The 26,868-nt window shown below is 36.1% G+C and overlaps 1 protein-coding gene across 4 annotated transcripts; it reads right to left on the reverse strand.

The window, feature by feature from the left end:
• Nucleotides 1–1,441: 1,441 nt before the first annotated feature.
• EMB2410 (embryo defective 2410) lies at nucleotides 1,442–20,225 on the reverse strand. Of its 4 annotated transcripts, none has more exons than XM_016319175.3 (23): nucleotides 18,074–20,225; nucleotides 15,547–15,745; nucleotides 15,384–15,443; nucleotides 14,618–14,722; nucleotides 14,179–14,319; nucleotides 13,781–13,843; nucleotides 13,157–13,384; nucleotides 12,973–13,056; nucleotides 11,486–11,643; nucleotides 10,752–11,274; nucleotides 10,000–10,170; nucleotides 9,794–9,853; nucleotides 8,515–8,637; nucleotides 7,856–8,131; nucleotides 7,007–7,072; nucleotides 6,776–6,907; nucleotides 5,870–6,691; nucleotides 5,506–5,786; nucleotides 5,107–5,375; nucleotides 3,660–3,901; nucleotides 3,359–3,550; nucleotides 2,352–2,624; nucleotides 1,442–1,926 (listed from the first exon to the last, which is right to left on the reverse strand). In XM_016319175.3, exons 1-23 carry the CDS (start codon nucleotides 19,969–19,971, stop codon nucleotides 1,780–1,782), a joined length of 6,513 nt encoding a protein of 2,170 aa, XP_016174661.1. In that variant the 5' UTR covers nucleotides 19,972–20,225; the 3' UTR covers nucleotides 1,442–1,779. The 4 variants fall into 4 exon arrangements, with proteins under 4 accessions (XP_016174661.1, XP_088354060.1, XP_020968180.1 ...); XM_088497934.1 differs by having other exon boundaries at nucleotides 5,116–5,375; nucleotides 14,176–14,319; nucleotides 18,074–20,211; XM_021112521.2 differs by having other exon boundaries at nucleotides 14,176–14,319; nucleotides 18,074–20,211.
• Between the last annotated feature and the right edge of the window lie 6,643 nt (nucleotides 20,226–26,868).

Consider the following 26,868-nt stretch of genomic DNA (forward strand, 5'->3'; position numbering starts at 1 on the left):
TCTAATATTGGATGTATTTCTTAAATCCTTTGGGTGTATTTCTGAAATCCTTTGGATGTACTTCTGTAACCGTTTGGGTGTATTTCTAAAGTTCCATTATCTTCAAAACAATTTCAAAACTTGGTTTCAGAAACCATGAAAATCGAAAAAAATCGAAGGAGATCGAAGGTAAAGAGAAAACGCACGAAGGAGATCGAACAAATTTGGCAAGAAACTCGAAAAAGGAAACGAAATCTTTTGAAAAATGGAAGTTATATATTCACGCGTTGATTGATTTGGATTGATTTAAAAGTCTGTTAAAGAGGCACGTAACATAAGCAGCGCGTTTAGGGGGTTTCGTTCTCTTCCGGCTTGTAAAGCTTGTAAGCGCAAAACATTTGTATGTAAAGATTAATTCTATTAATTAATTAAATTAATTTAAAAATTGTCCAACAATTAGAAAGAAATATTTGAAACTAAAAACATTTAAAAACTCAAGTAAAAAGAATATTTTAGGGTGAAACAAAATAAAAATCAATTTAAAATCCAAAATTAATAATTTTAGGTTTTACTATTTAATATTTAGAATTTAAGATGGCTGAGTTGACACTTGACAACGAGAAAGCGGTTGCTGGAGATGGTGGATGGCTGGTAGACGTAGTAGTGGATGAAATTATGTTGTTGAAAAGAAGGAGAAACCGTGAGAGAATGTAAAAGATCATTAAAAAAAAAAAAAAAGATAGTAAGTGAGCTTATTTGGCTGTGGCCTGTGGCACTTATTGACTGAAGTTGACTGACCTTTTGTTGTCCTTACTCCTTAGTGAGCTTGTTAGTGAAATTATAGTTAACTAGATTTAAACTTGCGTGACGGGAAAAAAAAACAATATAAACAAAATTATTTAGTATAAAAAAATAGAGTAATTTTAAATTGTTTAATAAAATTTCTTTGACATAATTATTTAGGTTAATTTTAAAATATACAATAAATACTATACAAAAATAACAACAAAAAAATCTTATCTTATTAAATGAAATTAAATATATAATAAATACTATATTATATATAAACTTACAATATAATATGTTTGTCTTTGTTTTGTTTTTAAATATTTACTTAGAAAATAATCACAAATATATGAATTTATTTTTTGCATTTTATGACATCTTTAGTACAAGAGAAAAACAATATATATCCATAATACTTAAATAATGAAAAAATAAATAAAAATTATTCTTTCACGTTTATTTATTTATAGATATACACAATTTTTCGTTTTTACATAATGTTTTCAGTTTTACACGCATTAATATAATTAATTCTCAAATTTTATCATTATATTATTAAAAGCTTCTAAATGAATATAATTCTTCTTAACAGCTTGGTTGAAGCATCCCATTAGCAATACCAGTAGTACTAAAGTATCATCTAGTAGAGCACAAGTTGAGAAGAAAAACAATATTCGCAGAGAAGTGCTACTGATACCTATTGAATTTCATAATTCATCAGTCATCTACATTTTAATCATTTTCTTCCATTACCTTTCGAATTTCTGTACAAAAACAAGACTGGAATTAGTCTAGAATTCAGCACCTACCTATTAACAAAGCTCAATCTGAGCAAAAGAATAAATATGGATGTACACTTAGAATCCCCCCCCCCCCCTTCTTTTTTTGTTACACATACAAATAGTCACTCTAAACCCCTTCCCTCCTCTTTCTCAACCCGTTTGAAACGTGTGAATTTTATTTGAATTGTATTCACAAACTGCAAGATCAATTCTTCCATAGATCTTGTTGCAGTTAATCCTGGGAAGTGGCAGAATACTCAAAAAGGAGACGTTTTGATGGCGCAGATTGTAGGAGCACGCGCAAGCGACTCGTTAGCTGATAGCTCAAGGTCCACTGCATTGCCATCTCGGATTCCTTCATCTGCCTAACGATTGAAGCCTGAAACCAAAGTAGACTTCAGTGCAGGAATTATCGGAGCAACCAAACAAGAATATTCAGTTTCTAATATTGAAAAGATTTTGAATAACGTGATGTATCCCACAGAATAAATAACGTGATGTAAATAAATAAATTATGAAGTTTAGTAGTTGATTACTGAGCCAGACAACAATGCTCAAACCTAATCCCTAAACTTTCAACTATTTTTATCAAAGAATTCTTATTATGAAAACTTTCATGACCATGATCAGAAGAGACCATTTTCATCTGCTGATTTATTTATCAAGTATTACAAATATACATCTCATATCTTCCCTCCATATGTAAACAGACTGATGAGAGAAATCGTTGAAAGTAATAGCGAGTTAGCAACCAATTTCATCGGAAGTAAATTTTCAAAAGAAAACTAGTTTTATCATGACTACCTGAAGGCGTTTCCCTAGCTGGACTTCGACTTCTGTACCGAACGATATATTGCTCGTAAGTAACGAAAGAGGATCAACTGCAGTATCAGCGGAAACCAAGCTAGGGATCTGAGGCGCATAAACTACCCTCCACCTAGCCTGGCCAAACTCTCCCTTCCCTTCTATTCGTGGCATCAACTTTTCAAGAGTAGCAGTTGCAAGTTTTTCAAATGCAAGTTGGCCGTTGCCTTCCAAAATTGATTCTGCTAACTGACTCTCGAATCTTCTGGCAGCCTGCATGAAACAGTTAGTAAGATCATGTTCCCTAATAATCAAATCAGGTATTTAAATTCATCGAAGCTATTAACTGATTCCATAGAGAATTTATGTAATCAAAAGAATGTGACTGTTGAAAAGAGACAGAAAAGACCATGATTATATAAGATCCCTGCGTTGTTTCAACTGGGGATTTGAGAGTTCAATTGGTTTAAGATGCTTCTCCAACACTAACAGGACAAGACCACTTAATGAAAGTCCATTGAATGAGGCATAAGGTATTAAATAAGTGATTTTGTACTTCAGTTTGCATAACAAAATAACATGCTAACCCAATACTTTTATGAGATTTCATTCTTTCAGTAATCGTTTGAAACTAGCTTAACTATTTTCTTACCCTTGAGGCTTTCTTGTATTTGATTAATAAATTATGTTGCTGGGACAGACTGAAGTGAACTTACAAAGCCAGGAGGAAAAATAATCAAATTTTAGTCAGAGATGAAAGAACAAGGAAACCAAATGATTACTAAGTTTGAAAGCTTGAAAAATTAAGTCCAAAGTCCAAACAGAGAGCAGCTAAATCAGAGTAAAAACTTAGAAATGTCTTGTTTTGCATATCAAAATGAAATTCTTGAAAAACACCAGTGTACATGGGGACCCTTTATGTGTTGATTTTGAAAGTAGCAATACAAGTTACAGTTCAGCTCCAAATTCATCACAAGTTACATTGGGTGCAGCAATGGCTTTTTTACCTCAGTAGGCGACAGTGCATCCTGTTCCACAGAATGCGTTGAGGTCACCACTAGCTTGTCCTGCCAATGGCTAGCTCGACCTTGAATTCTAAATTGCCACTCAGATCCAACCAAGGCTAAATCTAGCATAGGATCAAGTCCGTACTCAGGCTCAAACTTTGCGACGTTCAGGTGTTCCCTTTTCAACCTCACCTGATTTGTAATAGACGTTATGAGCATGAACAATGGTTTAACAAAGTTATAAATAAAATCTGATCTACAAGAAATAGGGCAGTGGCATAAAATATTTGATTACACTAACCTGTGTTGCAACTAGATCAACTTCACCATTCTCAAAGGCGAGTATGCCTCTAGGTTTTATACATTTGGGATGGGCAAGACCATTCAACTCGAGCTCTCCACTTACAGCAAAACTCAGGATTAACGGGTAAACTATCTTCAACTCTGGTCCAAGCACAAGCTTCAAATCACTAAGATAGACTTCTATATTTGGATTTATCTGCACCTGCTCCATGTCCTTTTCTACTTGACTTGTCTTCTTAACTGCCATTTCCCAAAATAAAAATATCATAATATGTACAATGGTAGTCATTCTGAAAAAATATAACATCATGAGCCCACTAATTAACAAAAAAAAAAGGTTTGATCCTGCCATCCCTGAAGCAGTATAAGTATCATGATAACAGGGAAAAAAAAACCAGTTTACTAACATCTTTTGGAGGGTTATACTACAATAATTGAAAGAACTAACACAATGATTCATTGCAAATGAACTATGTACAGAGAAATTTTGGCGACTTTGCCTGACTAAAAATGCCAGGAATTTCAAGGGCAGTTTTGTGCTGACACTGGTTATCTGCTATAAAGTGACTTGAGTATATGCTTGGCTAGTAGCTATTTTTAAATTCAGAAGGGTTACATTACCAGATTTGAAGAGAATTAGCATGTGTTTTTTCTCAATTGACTGATTGCTTTCTATAATACAACAAAGCGGCTTAGCTTCATATTCCTTCCTAAAAAGAAAAAATCTGTAACATATACGCGAATGAATATTTTTCCATTACAAAACCAGAAATATTTTATTGCAAATGTATGTGCCTCAGAAGGCCTTATATCACTTGATAATTGTGTTATGCTACTAGAGTTTTGTAATTTACAATGAGCCGGCAACCTTTTGTGCACTTTAAGTTTGCTAGGATATTATGGAGTAGGTTGTTTTTGCAATTTAGGTTTTATCACTCGAGATGGAATTTTCATCAAATAGGGTTTGAGGTTTTAGCAGAAGTTAGGACCTAGGAGCACAAGCTGTTGATGAGTTGTCCTCCTTTTTTCTGAATTGTGGTACAAGGAGAATTTCAAACACCGATCTTTATCTATCTTTGGAATAGGGTATAGTTTCTCTAATAAGAAGAACTATATTACATTTATACTGTTGTATGCTAGTTGCACCTGATAATCCTAATTTATAATGACTTTGAAGAGAAAATATTAAACCTTCAAAATCATTATTTAAGGAAAAGTGGATTGCACAAGCATGATTTAGAATAATACTAAGGTGTGTTTCTCATGCATGAAGACATTAGATCCTATTTGTATCAATATAGATATCGAAGAGGCAACTCTAATTATCTGGAAAGGGTTACATTTACAGTAAAAAGGGAGTAGCTTCTCATGTAAAACATTCAACAGTAGATTTATAAGGAAAAAGAAGATCAAGTTCATGAACAGATGCACAAGTAAATTACTACCAGAGCTACCAGATTGTGAAATTTGGGTTGTCAAAGTAGCAGGTTTTGAGCTGAAAAACCGTGAAACATATCTTGAAGCAAATGCTCGACTAACACCACCAGCAGGTAGAGGAGGCTGATTTGATGGAAATCTATTCGAAGCAGCACCACCACCCTTATCACCCTTATCATGTGGCAAATATGCTTCTCCCTGACTAAGTTTAATATTCCCAGATATGTTTGGTTGCAACATAGAGCCAGTTATTTGCACCTGGGAATCAACCTGACCACTAACAGAAGTAGATGTTTTGATAAGAATCATGATATATACCAAGATTTAACAGTCACATAAAGCTGTATAAACCCATCAATAAGCCAAGATATATCTTAAGAACCCTTATGCCAGGAGAAGAAAGCAACCTTAAGATATTTTTTGCACGCACTTCCAGAGCTTCACACTTCAACTCGATCTTGTCATTGAGGGCTGCTTCACTAGTTCTGAGAGGAAGGTTCCCTTTTACAAACAGCTTCCCTTTTCTGCTTACCCTACTCTCCAGTGAAGCAATGGATAATCTGTTTGATCTCACATTAACTGTGCCACCAAAGTTCGTAAGTGGCTTCCGCAACACTGGTGAAGAAATAGATGCCCTGTGGAATGATGCATATCCATTAAGCACCGGTTGATCAACTGTTCCTCGGACCTATTAATTCAATTCATATGGGAAAAATTAGAGAAGAAGAGAGAAGAAAGAAAACAACTGAGAGTTATATTGATACCACCAACCTCAAGCATCACATCAGCATTGCCATGAAGCCAATTGGCATAAGGAGATAAAGCAGTTACCAACATCATTCCACCATCTTTTATATCAGCATCAACCCTAACTTCTCCAGCATCTAAGATTTGCCAATTTAAACCTTTTAGGCTTTCTGTTATTTGACTATTCCAATCTTCTTCATTTCGGTCTCTGGAAGCTTTTTTGTCGTTGGCATCATCACCAGTTCCTCTATTCCTCTCCTTCACCCATTCAGGAACCCAATTAAACCCACTTTTATCTAGGTCTGCATCTTGCTGTAACGTGTTATTTTGCACAAAAGCAACAGGAATACTTCCTTGAACTAGAACATGACCATTTTGGATTATAGGTTCAAGTTTTGCATTGAATACAAAACGACTTGTCGAGGTTAGAGAAGCAACAATTTCAGCCCTTCCAAGATCAATTCCACCAACAGCACCATCCAGGAGTCTTACTTGCACATCACATTCTGGTTTTGCTAAACTTCCTCTAAGATCTCCTTCCATATGCAATATACCCCTAATTGGGGCTAGCAGTTGCCGCAGAGAATGAACAAGATCCGTTGCTGTAGATTCAATTACCTGAACTACAGTTGGGACCAGACTAACAGGAAAATTTAAAACAGCAAAATGAAGGTTTGTTTTGGGCCCTAACAAAGTTCCATCAGCATGAACGGTGGCATTGTCCTTTTGGATGAAAATTTTTTCCAGGTGCAGACCATCATCATTACTGTATGCACCAATGGCTAAAACACGCTGAGTTTTGTACTCTCCCCACTCCCAATCCTCCCCATGAAAGTCAAATTCTGCCTGAAATGAAATAAAAGAAAGCGGATCTTTAAAATAAGATGATTTACGCCAAACTCCAGGAATACAGACAATAGTAATTTTTACCAGGGTGTCTCCATTCCCTCCACCACTTGCGTCAAGAGAGCCACGCCATCGACCTTTGAGTTCTGATAAACCTGGCAGGCTTAAATCTTCAAGAACCACATCTTGTGATGGAACATGATGCCCCCTTATTAGCTGCAAGTCATAGTTTATTACAAAGATTAATATTTTGAATTAAAGAAATAAACATAATATTTTGGAACGAAGATAAATATAATGATCCATTGGCATTACCTCGAGCAACTGTTGAAGATTCGCAGAATATAATCCCACCGTCTGCAAACCTTGAATAAAAAAATCCTGCATAGATGTAGCATGACATGGAAATCAGTAATCTTTTTTAAAAAATAAACTATATAGGATGAAGTACAGGTTTTCAGATGAAGACACCCCACATACTGGGATCCTTTTTTCTTTTAGCAGACACTAGTCTTTAAGTCAAACAAGAGTTAGTCATTTTGTTATGAAAATCACTAGTCCCAAAAGCTTAACTTGATAGGAGGAGGCACGTGAATGGTTATATCTATAAGACGTCCTTTCACACAAGAGCCTCTTTTAGATTTGCGTGAATTTTGCATAGGCCTTTTATCTTATGATGAAACTATTTTCTTTTGGGAGTCAACAAGAATCAAACTCAACCTTTTGGTCAAAGAAGTTCTAATATTATGTCTTGAAACCACTTATTTCAAAAACTTAACTTGATAAACATGAACTAGATACATGAATTATCAAATTCTCTCATTTACAGTATATGTTGCTACCTTCACTTGTGGAGATAAGACAGCATTCATCTCTCTTCCTTAGATCCTACAAAAGGTGGGAGCCCCATGCAATTGGCCACCTTTTTGTGCATTCTCTCAATTGTTCTAGTTAATTCAAGCGCAATCCAAAAGGAGAAAAACAAACCATGTATGAATTACCTAATTTGTCTTATCTTACCTAGTTACTAGATTATTATTCCTATTATTAATTCCTCCCTGATTTTAGAGAAAATTGCTCTTGGAGAAAATATCTCAATCAACTAAAATACACCGCAATAGCTACTTATGACTGTAAGGAACCTCACAACATAAGGTTTAATACCTTTGATCTCGAAAGAACGGCAGGGTCAGTACTTCTAGAAAGAAGCCTCGCAAGAGGAAGCATCTCAGCAACCTCAGCTCTTGGAACTTCAAGTTTCATTCTCCACCTGCCCATTGAGGATATAAAGCTACCAAGATGGCCAGACATGAGCTTTTTTATAAAGCGATCCCCTTTTATGTCAACAGGGTTACGATCTCGGGAGCCAGGTAACACATATTCACCTTGAAGTTCATAATGACTGTAGCTTTGTTCCAAAGCAGCTTTTTCAATGGTGATCTGAACAACAGTGCATCCATTTACGATCAGTATTAAACATAATAAAAAAAATTGACACCCTAGATCTGACAAGCTTTGGGCTCATTAGTCATTACAGTGAAAGTCACTGAACAGTATAGAAAATCAACCATGTACACCTCTTTTTGGGAAATTTTATACGGCAATCATAAAGTTTTGATTATTTAAAGGAAACAAAATTGCAATTTCTTGAGGTTATTACAACCTGAATACACAAAAAGGTAATCAACTAGACTAGAAAGTTGCAAAGATAAATATTGATCATTTCACAAATAGTAAACACACACACATGCTGACACCTGCATATATTCAAGACAAATCTTAACTCTTCAGGTGCAGGAAATAAGATGAAATTAGACACTTACAACATCTCCACTCCACCTAGCTGCCACATCTAGGGCTTCACCAAGTACACCACTGAATTTTGGCCGAAGTACAGAGAGAAGGCCATGTCCTCTTCTCTTTTGAAGATTAAGCTGGATTTCTGCCTGAAAGCAAATAAGGTACCAGCTGAAAAACAGTAAAACATCATATACTCCTTTTATGACATAACCATTCAATAAGCCCTTGAGCAGGTTATCACTCAAACAGAACCAAACAGAAGAGGGAGAGGTGAAATCAAGAAAAGTGAGGCGGTAAAAGACTGATGGTAAACAATTTTTGATGCATCAAAATTATTTATTCAAGCTTTCATGATGCCTGTGCATCTCTCCTCTATGCACATCTTGCAATGCTTCATGTTAGAGACATCTATACTACTATGTTCCCTTATATTCTGCCGACCTTCTTTCTCTAAAAGAAAGCCACAGTTTGATTTGTATGGCAAAATTTTTATGTCATTATATATATTTTACACCCACATCCCTAATAGCTCTAAAAAAATGACAGTCCGGTGCAAAAGCATCCTGCATTAACGCTGCCAAAAGGTGTAATGTACACAGCCTAACCTAACAATTACATCAATGACTGTTTCCACGGCTTGAACCCATGACCTTGAGGTCACACACAGACAACTTAACCGTTGCTCCAAGGCTCCCCTTCACATCCCTAATAGCTCTACTAACATTAATTAAAAATTTCTAGGGCTTTTGCATAAGGGAACATGTTTGAATTGTTTCAGCCTTTTTCAATAAAAGATATATCTTTTTTGTTATGCATGACCCGGAGAAGGTCCCACCCAACCTAATGCAGCATCAATCACCAATTTCATGACTTTAATCCGTGACCTTCAGGGTAAATGGAGACAACTAAATTGTTATTCCAAGTCTTCCCTTTAGTTCATTAGCTTTCTATAAGCTAGAAATAAAGAAAGTAAGCCTTCAATGAACAATTCTTTAAAAAACCAAACACATTATAAAGAATTACTTTCTCTAAGCTACAACAGATACCTGCAAACTAATAATAGCCTTAGCTTGGCCTCCACCTAGCAGCTTAAGATTTAGAGATGTGTATTAACTAATAATAATCTTTGCTTGTTTACCAGATCATCTCTTACATGAACTCCCTATAAACAATTCGAGGTCAAACCTCTTGAATTTCTCACAATCGAATTGCAAACTCTATTAAGATTCAGATATACATAGGAGGCACAAGAGAGGGCGACGTTAGGAAACAAAATGGTCAATAGGTAATATGATGTCTTACTCTTTGTATAGTTCCCCGGAGAGAAGCAAGCTCCAACTCATCAAGTGGAAATTGCCGTACCTAGAAGTGTGCCCCAAATAAGCAAGGAAAAGGAACATAATAAATTTCAATTAATATTTTCTCAAACTTATAGTGACCCAAAATAGGACAGCGCAGAAATGAACATAGATCCAAACACTGAACCTAAAATTAAAAAATATAGCTACCTCCAAGTTAGCAGAATGAAATGGCTGAAAACCTGCGTTAACCCTCAACTGCCCTTTCTGAAGAGAAATGGACAATAGTTTTCCATTTATGAGACCATCTTCGCTACTGGGCTGTAGTGGCCCTACAAACTCCACTGCAAGACTTTCATCAGGCCTTCCAGATGCATCCAACTGTATGAAAAATTTGCCAATATGAAAAAATGGGGCGTTAGGAAATATCTAGGTATTGTATAAAGCCAGACAATAGGAAATAGTCTCCCCATAACAGACCAAAATGGACAACATAAGGATCTCTACCTATCACAAAATGACAAAAATAAAAACTGTTACATGAAAACTTAGATGAAATATGGGGAAGGAAAATATTTCACTGCTTTAGCCATCATGAAATAAATACATCTGGATCTACTTTGAATTCACTGTGGCTAAACTTCTACTAAACTGATATAAAATCAAACAATGCCACATCTGCCACTATAATTGACACTCTTACCTACTAACTGAATGATCACTTAAATGGAAAGACTTGATTATATGAGTGTCAAACTTTTTCACACTGTCAATGCTAAACAAGTGGTCACTCATTACTTAACCAATGTGGATAGTTTAACATAGAATTTTTCAACTTTTCCCCCAAAGATTATATTTGGTTGAATCTTTACTAATGCCAATTTAACCAAAGGAAAAGAAATCCATGTCCATGAGTAATAACTCAATGAAACAAATTTTAGAAAGGAAGTTTTATTCATCACCTTGATACAGTCCGACGAAACTCTCAACTGTCCAGACAGTTGAGGTGCAAGCATCAATTGATTCAGTTTGAGATCAGATATTGAAATGTCACCAACAAGGCTATCTGCACTTCCTTTCTCCAACATCGGCACATCATGCCTGTTATTTTCAAAATTCTGCCCAATAACATTGCTATTAGGCTTTAAAACCTTTCCATGAAACTTGATTCTTCCTGTTGATTTCAGAACCAAAGGTCTTGGAAAATCCAAAGTATAAGTGGAAACCAAACTGAAGAATTCAAACCCACGCATACGCAAATCTAGCTCAATTCCATCAACAGTAAATGGAATGTCTCTTGATGCATTAAATTCATCTCTCTTAAGGGCAAAATCATCAGAATAGGATGTAAGGACTTTCATATACAAATCAAATGCAGCAGAAGCAGAATTAACAGTAATGAAATCATGTGAGATTATGATATCTCCTCTAGCGTCACTAAAAGACCCTACTGCTTTAGGTGCAGTCCATTTAATATCAAATCTCCTGAAATAAAATAAACTAAAATTACAAAAAACTACTGACCGAAGAAATAACATTAGAAATGGGAAAGAAGTATCAACAAAACATATTGGTAGAAGCCAAGTATAATGCCTCCAGTAAGGAAGGGGAAAAAACGCCAAATCAAAAACAATAAAATAAATATATAATAAGTTAACAAAAACAAATTATTGAAACTGAAAAAGTGTAAACTTACGGTCTTAACAGAGCTCCCGAAAGTTTTGTCTCTCCATTTAAAACCCCAAATTTGAGTGGCATCTGATGGTGATAATTGGGAAGGTAACGAAGCAAGATTTTTTCGAAGGCCAAACTTCCAGATAAGTTAACATCTATGGCTGTCTCATCCTCCTCTCCCTGACAACAAAACAATGGAATGTATGGGCACAAACTCTAGACAGAAATTGCAGGAATAATAACACAAAGAAAAAATATAGGGAACCAACTTTTAAATAGCCAACATTAGTTAAACTTTTTTCTTTATTATAAAATTACTTTTTTAACACTCACTTTTTGGAGGGTTTATGGTTAGTATTTAGTTTAGAATCTAAGATTTCGGGTTTAAAATTTAAGATAAAAGAGTAACTTCAAAAAAGTTAGCTAATATTGGCTGAAAATAATTGGTTTCCTAGAACTAAAAAAAAAGGGAAAAGATATTTTGTTAGAAACGGTATCTAACAATAGAGAAGATGAAAGTAAGCATGCTGTATGCCTTAGACTGGGGTCTTAGGACAAAACTTGCCCAGGACTTCTCTGTGATTCCTCAATATTCACAATGGAAATGCAAAAACAAAAAAGCAAGTCCTTGGCGTAGAGAAACCCTTCGGCCCTAAGCTTCACTCTCCAAAATATCACCATCTTCTAACCATGTAATAACTTCTACCGACGACAGCAAATCGCTACTCATCCTCCCATTCCTCTCTCATCCAACTCAGAATAACAACCTTCCCTGTTGCCCTTACTCTATTAATGGGCCAGAGTGGCAGCTCATGGTCCCTATAATTGCTAGAGTAAACCTTACCCTTACCCAATTTGATTCTTGCATCATATTCACATTATCAAACCTACTATTTCCTGATTGTGAGTACATAATTATAATTTTCCTATGTCAAAATGGATTAGATTTAGGTTGTGGCTGGAAGTTGGAGTTTTGGAGAAGGGAACAGTTTGTAGAGTAAAAAGGACTTCAAAATGCACTTCAAGTTTTTACTCTACGCTGCCCTGCTATCCCTCTCCCCCTTCTTCAAAATCAAAACTCTCAGACACCCCTTTAAGTCCATGAAAAGGAATAAATTGACACCCTTAGCGACATCACATTTCTTTCCCTACCCATGAAAAGGGGAAAAGGTCGCAAAGTGAGTGTATATAGTGGATTTCCAAAATTACACGACTGTGTAAATGCTTTCAAGTATTTCATTTTCAGCCCCCCCCCCCCCCAAAAAAAACAAAAAAAAAGGGAAAAAAAAAACAAAGAAATAAATAAATACCAAAAAGCTATGTGTCACAAAGTGGGTTTGTATATTGGGGATCCAACAACCATGGCAAAAGCATTCAAGCATTTCAAGAAGTTAAAAAAAGTAAAAAAAAAAAAGATCAGTACTTGCTTAATGAAAGCATACCCCATGGCAGAAAGAGGAAGAAAAAAAAAAAGAACAAAACAGGTTCTCCTAGAAAGTATTTATATACCTCTGGACATAACCATGCATTCCCAGCCCCTCGAATTTCACCTCCATCCACAAGGGTTGCCCTAATTCCATATAAATCAGCAACCTGCAATGCGCATTGCAAGTCTTACCATAATATAACATAACACTTAAAAAATGAGACTACTCCAACCACCTGTGTAGAATTATTACCCCCTTCAACTTACACAGTTATCAGTGTTGAAAGTAAAATTGGCAGATGCATACGAAAATGGAATACGATCAAATGCTGCCAGCGCACCGGCCTCTTTACTTTTAGCAAGTGCCTCAGACGCTAAAGATTCAGGAGTATCATGTAAAGTAGAGAATGTCCTAGAAACCATTCCAGTGCCAACAAATACAGGAGTATCCAGTGGGCCTTGACAATTAAATAGAGCAGTGACAGATCCAGCTAGCTGTAATCAGTAAATCACAATAATGGAGAACAAAATGAGTACTTCAAGGACCAAGATCACACAAATAAATATCATTTTTGTTTTCACGAAATGAAGTTGAAACTAATCAGAGTAGGTTTGTCATGTGCTGTAAATTCTCAAATTCCAAAATCCCTTTCATAATGAGTAGACAGCCTTTTTGTAGTTTTGATTTCTGAAAAATCTGAAGTAAACTTTATTGAAGTTCAGTTTTCAACAACTATCATAGGAATTAATCAAAGGTGAACTTGCATAGAGCTTCAATGCTACCATTTCACATTTAAACTCAAGCTCCAGAAAGAAAATTGACCATCATAGAATAATCAGTTTACTCAACTTCAAGTATTAAACTAATGCAATAAACACAAGAAAGCATACCGGGAACAAAAGAGGTCTCATCTTGAAAGTTCTCATTAACGCATTTACTTCAACACCAGGAACCTGGAATTTTGATCAAATGAATTAGGGCACGTGAGAACAATTCCAAAACTATCTACCATGAATAAATCCAACAATGTAAGGAATCCGTGAAATGAACTGTAGATAATAACATTGGAATGAGAGTTTACCACATTTTCTCGTTAGACAACTACCAGAGTAAATATCAACTGCAGTTTTCGACACAGGATACAGGTTGAACATGTTTACTTTATTTTCCAAATTATGGCTCAGTTAAGTACACTTCAACTGTGTCCTTCAGTACTAAACATTTCAAGGATATTTGACCAAACACACAGAATTTATTTATAAAAAAAGAAAGTTAATACACTCAATACCTGACACATAAGATGAAATTCTCCTTCTTCGGGATGGATGCCAAAATCTCCTGATGCTTCTAGAGGAACACTACCAAACCAGCCATTTGCATTGTGCAAAAATATTCTTTGACCACGAAAACACAAACTTGCTGATATGTTCTGCAACAACACAAAATACAAATAAAAAGGGAAACGAAAAATTCAATAATTTAATTTCAAATTCATGAACACCAGCAATATTTAAAATGGGTGGATGCAGATCAATGCCCAAGAACAGTTTTTATGTGCTTAAAGATATACAGTCAAATATTATTTCTATGTTGTTGAATATAGAGTACTTTTGCGAGTGCAGTGGTCAGTTCCCATTCAAAAGAGTAGCAAATATGTTGCAAGCAGAGCCTGCAGTGTTAGAAAAATAGTAGCTTTGCATATTAATGCAGGTGAAAGAAAGACATACAGAAAAACACGATGGAGCATCCAATAGTTGGAAGTTCAACCCCGTCACATCAAGCTGTCCATGAAGATTTGGAAAATTCTCACCCTTTGACATACACAAGTGAACCTAAACATAGCAAATAATACATCAAACAGGTGAAGTTATGTCAAATCTGATGAACAATAGGCAATGTAGTAATGTACAATTTTGAATAATCTACTATGTAGATGAATCCATGAAAAAAGATAAGCATCGAGAGCTTTGACTGACATATCGCACTACAAACAAAAACAGTTAATAAATATGAAAGACAACAAACATTAGATTTAATTACCAAAAGAAACAGAGTAACAATCATGCACACTCAAACTCCCATATGATCCATGCTGATTCAGAACTCCAATCTAGAGACTAGAGTGATGCAACATATATTCTACAGTTGAATATGGTCTATACACCATTGCTACCAATAAGTTTTACTTGATTTGTTCTTTGCAAAGAATGGATGAAAAATGACAGCCACTTAGCCACAGCATTCAGTACATGTCTACAGGAGGCATGTATTAGGTTAATAGCACTGCTAAAAACCAGTCACAAGTACTATTTTCTTTAACCAGAAAAAAATCAGTAAATGTGCCTTCCATTAAGATTATAATACTATAATGCAGAAACACAATTTTAATCCAAATTCCATTACTAATCTTTCCCCTAATCAAACTCAAACTGAAAACAATGTAACAACACCAAATATAATTCAAAGGTAACTGGATTTAGGTTAGAGAAGCACCTCCCCACTGGCCCTCCCTTCAGACCATCCAACTGGAATTTCTAGGATCCTTTCAAACAGCTGCATGAACTCAATCCAGGCTTGAATAAGAAACCCACAAAACTTGAATGATAAAGAAGGATGACGTGAAGATACTGGAACTTCAAGTCACTATATACCTTACCGGGACAAAGAAATTGTCAATTTTCAAATTAGCATGCCATTTCTGCTCAATAATGTCAACATAAACATCAGCAGACAACCAGCCACCATCTTCAGATATGACATCAGACCTCCAAGTCTTACAATTTCCACTAAGCTGTACATTTACACGGCTGTAGTGGTTATTAAGCTTCACATGGCCATTGACATTCTCCATCTCCCTGAAAGTAGAAGTGTATATTCATGCACACCATCACTTTTTTGAAATAAGACTGCAATTCGCAATAAAAAGGCATCTTTTTATTATTTACAATCACCAAAACTTTGATGAAACAAGCAGAGATGAAAGAAAAGATAAAGTAGTAATAGTGTATGATTGTAATAAAGAAACTTGGCCAAGGGGTTCAATACAGAAAATGTGTGTAGAATTGGTAAGAACGCTAAATTGAGAGTGGATTCTCAAATTCATCCAAGTACTAACTGGCTCAACAATATTGACAACCCTAGCTGGCTAGCTGATCTTACAAAGAGATACTTATTCCCTTTTCCCCATCCCAATTAACCAACTTTTGCGAGCCTAAGTCCCTTCCAAATTTACGATTTACCCTTCTTGTCCCTCAGCCTTTGCCTTCTTCCTAACAAATACTTTCTTATTAGAACCCGTCTTATCAGACTTCATCTCCTAGCCTCAAGTTTATATTAACTTATTATTAAAAAGAATATACACAGATAAGATTTATATCTCCGTGCTAATATCTTATAGCACAACGATTAATTACCATTCAAAAGCAATTTTAAATTTCCACACCAGTTCCCAGAATCCAGATCAACATACAAGTAACATAACTTTTTTTTTGGTGTCTTTACAAGTAGCATAGCTTGATAAAACAGCTAGAAATTCAGTATTTTTGGTAAGGATCTCTTTGTCATTGTTAACGATACTAGTATATTAATAGGTATTAACATGCTTATTAATTCGTCATTTTATTTATTATGTGTAATACTAACAAATGTGCAATTGGTTAAAATGATAAGTACCTTATATTCTAAGTTTTTAACTAAAAGATTTTTGGTTCAAGTCGTAGAAATAGCAATACATATATGATATATGATAAAGGGAATTTTTGAGGAAAAAACCTTGTGCACCAAACTCCTTCCTCAATTCTCATTATATATAGTTGATATATAGTTGATATTAGAATTAGAATTGGTATACACATGTAACAGCTGACCAATAAAACAGGGAAATACTTTAATTAAACCGCTTGAATTAAATCAAGGGAAGGAAATATGGATTAAATGACAGAAAGGATGAGCAGTAGTAGCAATGAGCAGTAATTCATCTAAATATAGAAGTGTATCACATCCCATTCTCATATAACAACCTCACCTCACCTCACACCCATAGTTAGCTAGTTATGCCATCAGCAGTAACGGGCCCACCTGTGCTCTCCTCTCCTTACTCTCATCATACTTCCTTGTCTGATATACTTATAACCCTCTTAGGACCAGGCTTATTATCCTAATACTTATTGTTTTATCAAGCAATAAAAAAATAGTAGCTGCTAACTTGCAGTCAACAATGGAGTAATCAGGGTGATATTAGGAGTTAGATTAGAAGCACTTACTGACTATTAGTAAGTAGTTAACTTTTAGCCTAATATATAGTTAATCAGCATGATTATAGTTGGCTATATATTATAACATAGAAGTCAGTGTTTAATATTCAAACAGTTGCGAAAGTTATAACCGAGACAAGTACAATATTCTGCAGTAAACAAGCAGAAACATCAGCTACACTCCCCATTTCAATATTAAAAATGAGAGTTAAGATATTCATTCAATAATATTTAAGCTGCTAAATTATAATAATATTAATGAAAATCTTGTTTATATATATAAACTACATTACATGTGTAATTATATTCATGTGCATCTCCAGATTTGGCAGAAGCATAACCCATGTACAAATATGTATACAAGGAGTTTTATCAGAGAAAAGACAAATACAAAGTGAACATCAGATGTAGGGAAAGGAAAGGAAATTCCATATAGATGAATTAATAAAGCTTGAAGGAGTCTTCTATGTAACCATAATTGGGTTAGGGGAAAAAAATAACATTGGTACCAGGATCTTATAGAGTCACTTAGGAGCAAGCAGAAGTGAAGATCTAAAACAGATAGATAGAGGGAAATTGGGCATCTTAAGCAGAAATTCAAAGGGTTTAAAATTGGATAAAATGAAACATCAATTCTTCATATTTCTAGCCCTCTTCTAACACCTGAATTAAACTCCAATAACGAGTGCTCCAAAGTTTTCAACTGCATGATCACAATTTTTAAAGACCAATTACTTATCTCACTACCAAATGAACAGAGCTATTATTTACACTTAGATCGTTAAAAGTCATACCATTTATACAATGATCTAACAGACAACACTACTATTATGGCAGCAAAGCCTTATTCCATTAAGCATTACATAATATTAAAATCATGCGTGATCAAGAAGTGTGAAGTAATAACTAATGGATAAGAACAGGCCTCACCTAGCTTCCCTATCGCCATATGCAAGCAGCATCACAGTAGCACCTCTAAAATGAACAGAATCCAAGGTAACAGGAAGCATCTTACTGAGGCCCTCAGATTGCAAAGCATCAATGTCATCTACATGCTCTGCAACGATATCTTCAACTTTTACTCCTACATCAGACTTCAACTTTTCGATGGGACCAGAAAGGAAACCAAACATCGACTCCTGTGTATTTCTTAAGAATGAGTGCAATCCAAGTTTCCCAATCAATGCCTCAAATGGAACTTGAAAATGTGTTGCCAATTCAGGCCTGGGCATCAGAGAATCCAAATCCTCAGGTACCAAGCTTTTTTTTACCCCAGTGACATTATCATTGATTTGACTGTCTGCAGCATGGGGTCGGAACTCTTCATGTTTCTCTGTAATATTATCAGTATCAACAGGTGCCACAATGTCTTCACTAGATTGCAAATTTTCATGTTTACTCTCTCTTGTCTGTAAATTCAGAGCGCGGACAAATTTTAAATAATCTGAATCACCATTTATGTTTTCATTTGCCGAAGGAGACCAGATTCCCAAATCTCTGAACTGTGTTCCATTTTGGTTATCAGTTCCACCAACAACAGATTCTTCATTTTTTCCAACCACGGTTTTAACTAACTGCATATCATGGTTTGTATAAGGTAAACACCCAGAAGATGATGGAGGCTCCCCAAACTTCCCAGGTGATTGATCTTGGAAGAATTTGTGCGCTGCTAACCCACTGCGTTCAAGAATTCTTCTTTTGACAGCAACACCGGATGCACAGATATCCTTCTTGTTAGGCTTCCTCTTAAATTTCTGTTTCCGATGCCCCTTTATGATTCTGGAAAAAAATCCAAATGATCTCACCCCAAATGATTTTTCCAATGCTGCATGTTTTGTATTATAATCAACACCTGTGTCCATGCAATGATGGTCATGCTTCCCCTCATTCGTACAGAAAAAGGACTTAGAGTCTGTTGCCTCCAACAAATTATTAGGAATCTCCTTCACATCATCACAATTTGGCTCCGAAACAAAATAACCTATCTGTGCAGCTTCCCTAGCCGCATCATCCCTCTCTTGTGTCCACCGAGCAACCGCTCCTTCTCGTGCAATCCTCCTGGTCCTAGTTCTATAATCAATCCCTTCTTCAGTAGAAAGGTGTCTCTGCAAGCCATCTTCAGATGGTGGAGGGATCCCCAGCCAAGTATAGTCCTTCTTCTGCACCACCAAGACACTCGGCTGCGACAGGACCGCATCAACCACAAACTTCCCACTCCTCAAGCTCGCAAAGGGATGAAGCCGAAGCTTCACCGTGGGGGCCTCACCACATGAAAACTCCTCCTTATGCGGCCCAAACGAGCACGACTCCAACGTAATGCTCAACGGCGAGATCCTTCTAACCTTGCCAAACTGAAGGTCACGTTCAATGTACTCACTAACCGCCAAACAAACCGAAGGCAAGAGGTTTGCTTCAACATAAGCCTTGGCCTTATTCCTACCATACCAAGCCAAAATGCACACACCAGATACAACTGCAGTGTAAACAGAAGCCCTAAACAACATTAACCCCTCACTCCATAAATTGCTCAAATCAAAATTCACCAAAACCTTGCTCCTAAAAAAGGGTTCCCTGGTGCAATTCAACCTCGACCCACTTGTGGAACCGAGGTTCCTACTCAACAAGTTCACATTTTGGCGACAAAATTGAGGAAACCTAAATGCTTGGCTTACCGGGAATACACTCCTACGAAGGAAACCCTTTTTTGGGAAGTTCCTTCTGTCCAAATGAAAGAGGTTCCTTTGGCTTTTTCTGAAGCTGCTGTTGTTACCTTCAAAAGAAGCATGAATTTCAGTCCCGAAGAATGGGGTGTGATTCCTCACGCTCATTATCGTTTTTCTGTTCTCATAAAAAACCCTACTGAGAGGGACCAAGAAGTTCGTCTTCTTAGTCCCTTGATTCGATTCAGAATTTGCAAGGCATTCCAATTCGGAATTATGCAAGAGCAGATTGTTCTCTGTTGCGTGAATTTCAATGAATGAAACCAATTTTCTTTTTTTGGCACGAAATGGAAAATTTAGGAAATTGGGGTTTCAATTTGTGTAAAGGGATAATAAGTGTATAAGCATGTGAAGGAGTCTGTGGGACTCCTTTTGTATTTTTTTACTTTTAATAAAGTTTACAGGAATATTTAGTTGCTTGTGGCAGTTGGATTAATAAAAAGAGAAAAAAAAAATCTTTTTTAAACTTTTAACTGTATGATTGTCGGTAAGACTTGGCTTACCTTCTCATTTATCATGGACACCGACTCGGACACGGGACACGATAGACACACCGATACGCGAATTTCAAAATCCTACATGATACAGAAACACGTATACATATAAAATATAAAATATTTTTTTGATAAATTATAATGATAATTTAATATTTTATTGATATTAAAATATAAATTAAATTTTTTAATTATTTTTAATATCTTATTTTAATTATATCAAGTATTTAAAATATTTTTTATTTTAATAATTAATAATATGTACTATATCTAAATTTATTTTAAGAATATATGTTAGTATTTAGATATATCCAGGCGTATCCAGAAAAAAAAATTTATTTTTTATTAAGACACGGTTAGACACGGTAAATACGCGTGTCGGACGAGTGTCGGTGAGTATTGTGTCCAAAATATGTCCGACATGCGAATACAACAACTCAGCAAAATGTCCGTACTTCATAGCTTCTCATTAAATATAAGGTTTTTTCATTAGCCATAACATAATATGGTTAAACTCAGAATTTTAAAAAAAATGAGTTTAATTGAATAAAGTGGTGCATGGAAAATAAAGAACAAACCAAAATACTTAGCAAGCCAACGGCTCAATTTTTTAATATTGTAAAGTTAATTGTGTAATAGGACATTGTTATGTAAATTTAGTATAATATATTGATATGAAAATTAGCTTACTAACTGATAAAATTGTCACTAACAATTTGAAAAAGTGACAAATATATATTGAAAGCATAACTAATTATTTTAGAACTGATAAAACTTTGTCCATGAAAAAATCAGTATTTTCGATTTGTAGTGGAAATACCTGACACACATAAATCGGTACTACTAATTTTTTTTTGTACAATTTCTAATTTTTTTAATTAGAAACGTTAGTAACGATTTTGTGTATTTCTTTCCTATATAGAGTTTATGAGTCTAATTCGTTGTGAGAGCCTTTTTTTTTTCTTCTTTTTTGTCTTCTTTCTCTATTTTTGTTTTTTCTTCTCTCGTTTTGAGGTGTTTTCATTTTCTTGTTTTGCTTTTCTTTTTTGTTGTATTTTTTGTGTGTTTTCAATTTTTAGATCATTATAATGTTGTGAGTTTGTTTGACGATGGAAGTAATATTGATGAATGGGTTTTCAAAGTCAAAGAATTTTTTAAGTGATTTTCTATACCTGTTGAAATGAGAATTAGAATGATTTCATTTTCACCTAGCTGGATCTGTCTACTCCTCGTACTATTGGTGAGTGAACAATAATATTACCTTTACATGGGAAACTTTTTTGGATGCATTGTAGGTCCGTTTCAGCCAGAATCAGTATTTTGACCTGAGAACAGCTCTTAAGGAGCTTAAACAATCTGGTGACTAAATACAAACCCAATTTGAGAAACTCACGAACCAAGTGATTGGACTTGGTGAGGATTGGGTAATTTCTCAATTCACTGCAGGTCTTCAAGACTACCTAAAATGTGAACTACTATTAGCCAAACCAACTTCATATGTTCGTGCAGATTTTTTAGCCAAAATCTATGAACAAAAACAAACAACCAACTCCATATTCAAAACAACCCACAATCATACTCGACCAACCCAATTGGTGCGGATTTTTGGAATATTCGCAACTTAACCGACAAGTGTACCGGATCATCCAAGTAATACCTCAGGTGAGTGAGGGTCGATTCCATGAGGATTGTTGGATTGAGCAAGCAATGGTTATCCTGTTGGACTTAGTCAGGCAAACAGTAAAAGAGAGTTGTTGTTGTTGTAACGCATAAAATAAATAACAAGAAAATAAAGAAAGCAATTAAAGGTTTGGTGTAGAGACAATATAAGAAAACAGTTAAGGTCTCGGAGATGTTTACTTTTCCGGATTAAAATGTCTTACCAACTATTTTAACAATGAATGATTCATTCTATAGCAAACCATAAGTGTTTAAACCCTAATCTCTTAGCGATTTAGCCTCCTCTAACCTTCATCAACCGCCACTCCCATGGTCACTCAATTCAGATTAGAGGGTGAACTTCAGAAAAACTAGTTTATACCACGAAGGCCCTAATTACCCCAAACCGGCTGAATAGATGTCGCTTACCCCCATCGATTTGTGTAATTAGCCATTTAAGAGGAATGTTTTCAAGCTATAGTTCAAGCGAGATAACTCTCTCGAGAATCACAAGAACTCGTGTAGAAAAGGGTCATACTCTCGTTCCACCCAGTTCATAAGATTACGAATGAAAACAATCCTTAGAATTGAATCAAACATAAATTAAAATAGAAGAATAATAATCTTAATCCATAGAAATAAACAGAGCTCCTAACCTTATTCAAGAGGTTTAGTTGCTCATAACTTATAGAGAAAACATGGTTTTGAAAAGTCAGAAGGAAGAAGAACCTAAACCTAAGTGATCTTTTCCTTTAAATACTAATCTAATAATAAATGCTAGACCCAAAAGATATTATTTTGTAAATAAAAATTACAAAAAAAAACTAAGAAGTGCTAAATCCACTTGGAGGCCCAAAGAGGTGTGAAACGGGCTACTGCTGGCGTTTAACTCTAGAGATGGACGTTAAACGCCAGGGGAGGAGGAGTGCAACGTTGCTGGCCTGTGCCCCCTGCTGGCGTGAAACGTTGGGTGGGCGTTTAGCGCCCAGGGGGGATGCTGATAGCATTTTCCTATTCAGCTCCATACTCCGCCAAACTGCTCCGAACTTCACCTAAAATCATAAAAATACAAGAAAAACTCAAAGTAGCATCCAAATGTAATTTTTGCACTAAAATCAAGTAAAAATAAATAAAATCTAACTAAAAATAACTAGAAATGATGCAAAAAATGGTATAAGATGCTTACGCATCACAATACCAAACTTAAACTGTTGCTTGTCCTCAAGCAACCAAAATAATACAGGACTAAAGAAGACTTAAGACCTTGAGTTGCCAATGAAGCTCAGGTCTAGTTACTGAATGGGGCTTATGACACTCTATTCTGAATAGTTTTGGCACCTCATTGTCCTTTGAAGCTCAAAAGTGTTGATGTCCTCAAGAACTAGAACTCGGATGATATTATAGATTCTCTTCTTTAGGTTCTAATTTATTCTTGAACACTTTTGTTTTTCCTTGGTGCTTTGCACCTTTGAGCCTAACCGTGACTCTAAGTGTTTTGTCTTCAAGTTTAACTTGAAACAAGAACACCACAAGCACTTAACTGGAGAATTTCTTGGGTTCAAATTTTTCTCTCTTTTTCTCCCAGATAGTGGTGCTCAGAGCCTTAGGCATACTCTATAACAATAATTGGTCACGACTTTAAGTGTTCAGTCTCAAGAGTTCTTTGACACTATCACACCACAAGCATATGGTTAAGAAAAACCACTCTTTTGAGCCTTAGATCATTTTTGATCCTCCTAACCATTGATGCTCAAAGCCTTGGACCTTTTCTTGTTTTTTTTCCTTTCTTTTTAATTCTTTTTGCTGTTTATTTTGCCTCAAGAATCAATCTTTTCTTATTTCAGAGAATCAATAATATTTCTCTAAGTTCCTATTCCTCAAGAACTAATATACTCAACTCCAATATCAAATATGCACAGTTATTTCATATATTCAGAAATAGAGATAAGGCCACCACATTAGAGCAACTATAATAACTCATAATATAACTCAAGATCTCATGCACTTTACTACTTCTTTTTCAATAGATTTTTTTTAAGCTTGATGCGTAATACATAAAACATCTTGAAAAATTTTCAAAAATAAACTACTAAACTAGAAAGCAAAGAAATCCTAAGAGTGATAATGCAAACTCAGACAAGAAAACAGAAAATAGAACAAAATACTCAAAACAGACATAAGATAAAAGAAAGGGAGAATGAAACTCAACTACCTCAAGGATGGTGGCTGCTGCTCCCTCCGAAGAATACTCTGGAGCGTTTATGCTCCTCAATGTCACGCCATTGCCTCCTCTGCTCCTCCATCATCTGATGGAGGAGAGCAAACTAATTCTGATGCTCTAGTCTCAGCTGATCAACTGATGATGTCAGCTCCCCTAAAGATGTGGTCAACTGATCCCAGTAGTCACGGGGAGAGAAGTACACTCCGTGAGGCATCTTCGGAATATCCTGTGGAGGCAGTAGAAATAGCTCCTGCTGCGGTCCCTGTACGGGTTCCCTAGCGTGCTCCATACCCTTCTTTATGATCGGTCTTTCATCATCGATCGGGGCTTCTCCCTCAATGTGAGCTCCAGCTGCTGCACATAAGCGGTAGATGAGGTGAGGGAATGTCAGCCTCGCAGTGGTGGAGGATTTGTCAGCTACTCTGTAAAACTCCTGAGGGATCACCTTATGCACTTCAACCTCGTTGCCGAGCATAATACAGTGAATCATCACTGCTCGCTCGACTGTAACCTTAGAGCGGTTACTCGTAGGGATGATAGAACGTTGGATGAACTCCAACCATCCTCTAGCTACTGGCTTAAGGTCATGCCTACCCAGCTAGTAGGGCCGACCTTGAGCATCCCTCCTCCATTGAGCTCCAGGTACGCAGATGTCAGCAAGGACTTGATCCAACCTTTGGTCAGTATTGACCCTGTGAGTGTATGAATGAGGGTCCTCTCATGGCTCTGGCAACTGTAGTGCCACCCTCACACTCTCTGGGCTGAAATCCATGATGCGTCCTCTGACCATGGTGTGCCAATTCTTCGGCTCCGGGTTCACGCTTCTATCATGTTTGCTCGTTAACCAAGCATTGGCGTAGAACTCTCACACCATTAACACTCTAACCTCGGTCACGGGTGGTGCGCAAAATTGAACTCCGCACAACTGAACCGGCAAGTGCACCAGGTCATCCAAGTAATACCTCGGGTGAGTGAGGGTCGAATCCCACGAAAATTGTCGGATTGAACAAGCAATGGTTATCTTGTAAATCTTAGTCAGGTGATTAGAAAATATGGTTGTTTGTTGAAATCATAAATGAAGTAGTAAAGAACAAAATACCAGATTGATGTGAAAACAGTGATAAGGATTCAGTTAAGGCTTTGGAGATGCTTTATCTTTTCAGATTAACTTTTCTTACTGTCTACTTCAATAACAAATGATTCATTCAATGGTAGCCGTAAGTGATTAACTCATGTCCTCTCATCAAGTTAATCTCTTCTAAACCATAGCAATCTACCATATTCGAGTAACTCGTGTTCTCTCATCAAGTTAACTCATGGCTTCTCACTATAGCAGAAGGTGAAGCTCTAAGCAATCCACTCCCCTTCGCGATCCTACCCAAAATGCCACAGACAAGGTCGGATCTTCTGGATAAGAGAATACTGCTTTTCTGACTCTAGCCTTAGCGCCACAGAGACCTCAGTAACCCACGGTCAACGGGATTTCATGTCACGTATCCAAAGTTGCCAAGGTACTCTCTTGGAATCTGCAATACATTCTCTAGCTTTAGTTCAATGCTATCCAGGTCAGGACTCGCACGGAACCCATGTAGAATAAGGATGAATGTCACGGTTTGCCTCCGATTCATTAAGATTGAAGAACGAGAACGCATAAGAGAATAGAATCAGACATATTGAAATAGAAACAGTAATATGATTAATCCATGAGAATCAATAGAGCTCCTAACCCTAACTTAGGAAGTTTAACTGCTCATACTATACAGAAAAGTAGTGTATAATTCAGAAATAGGTGGTAGAAGATGATCCTAAACATGGGTGATATTCTCCTTTAAATACTAATCTAATAACTAGAGATTACAGAAATAAGATAGACTAGACTCTTAGTGCAAAAATCCACTTCTTGGGCCCACTTGGTGAGTGTTTGGGCTGAGCTTGGGGTGAATCCACGTCCTAGGACTCCTCTTGGGGTGTTGGACGCTAGGCTTGCTCCCTTTTGGGCGTCCAAACGCCAGCTTGATCCTTCTGGAGCGTTCAACGCCCGTTTTGGGACATTGTTTCCAAAGATAAGCATAGACTATTATATATTAATGAAAAGCTCTGGAAGTTAGCTTTCCAACGCCATTACGAGTTTGTCATTTGGACCTCCGTAGCTCTAGAAATGCTTGTTCGAATACACAGAGGTCATAATCTGACAGCATCTGCAGTCCTTTCTCTGTCTCTAAATCAGACTTTTCCAGAACTAGCCAGAATCACCCAAAAATCACCTAAAATCATAGGAAAAATACAAAAACTCAAAGTAGCATCAAAAAATGTGAATTTTGCACTAAAACCTACTAAAATTTGATAAAACTTAACAAAACATAACTAAAACTCTATGAAAGTAATGCCCAAAAGCGTATAAAATATCCGCTCATCAGAATAACAAACTTAAACTATTGCTTGTTCCCAAGCAACCAAAAATAGAGTAGGATTAAAAAGAAGAGAAGGAGACAATAAATCTCAGAGTTTTCAATGAAGCTCAGTTCCAATTGATGAGCGGGGCTAGTTGCCACTTACTTCTGAACAGTTTTGGCATCTCACTTTTCTTTGAAGCTTAAAAGTATTGACATCTTTAAGAACTCAGAATCCGAA

This window comes from Arachis ipaensis, chromosome B9, assembly GCF_059453495.1.
Source record: "Arachis ipaensis isolate K30076 ecotype BB chromosome B9, ASM5945349v1, whole genome shotgun sequence".
In the NCBI taxonomy this organism is placed as follows: domain Eukaryota; kingdom Viridiplantae; phylum Streptophyta; class Magnoliopsida; order Fabales; family Fabaceae; genus Arachis; species Arachis ipaensis.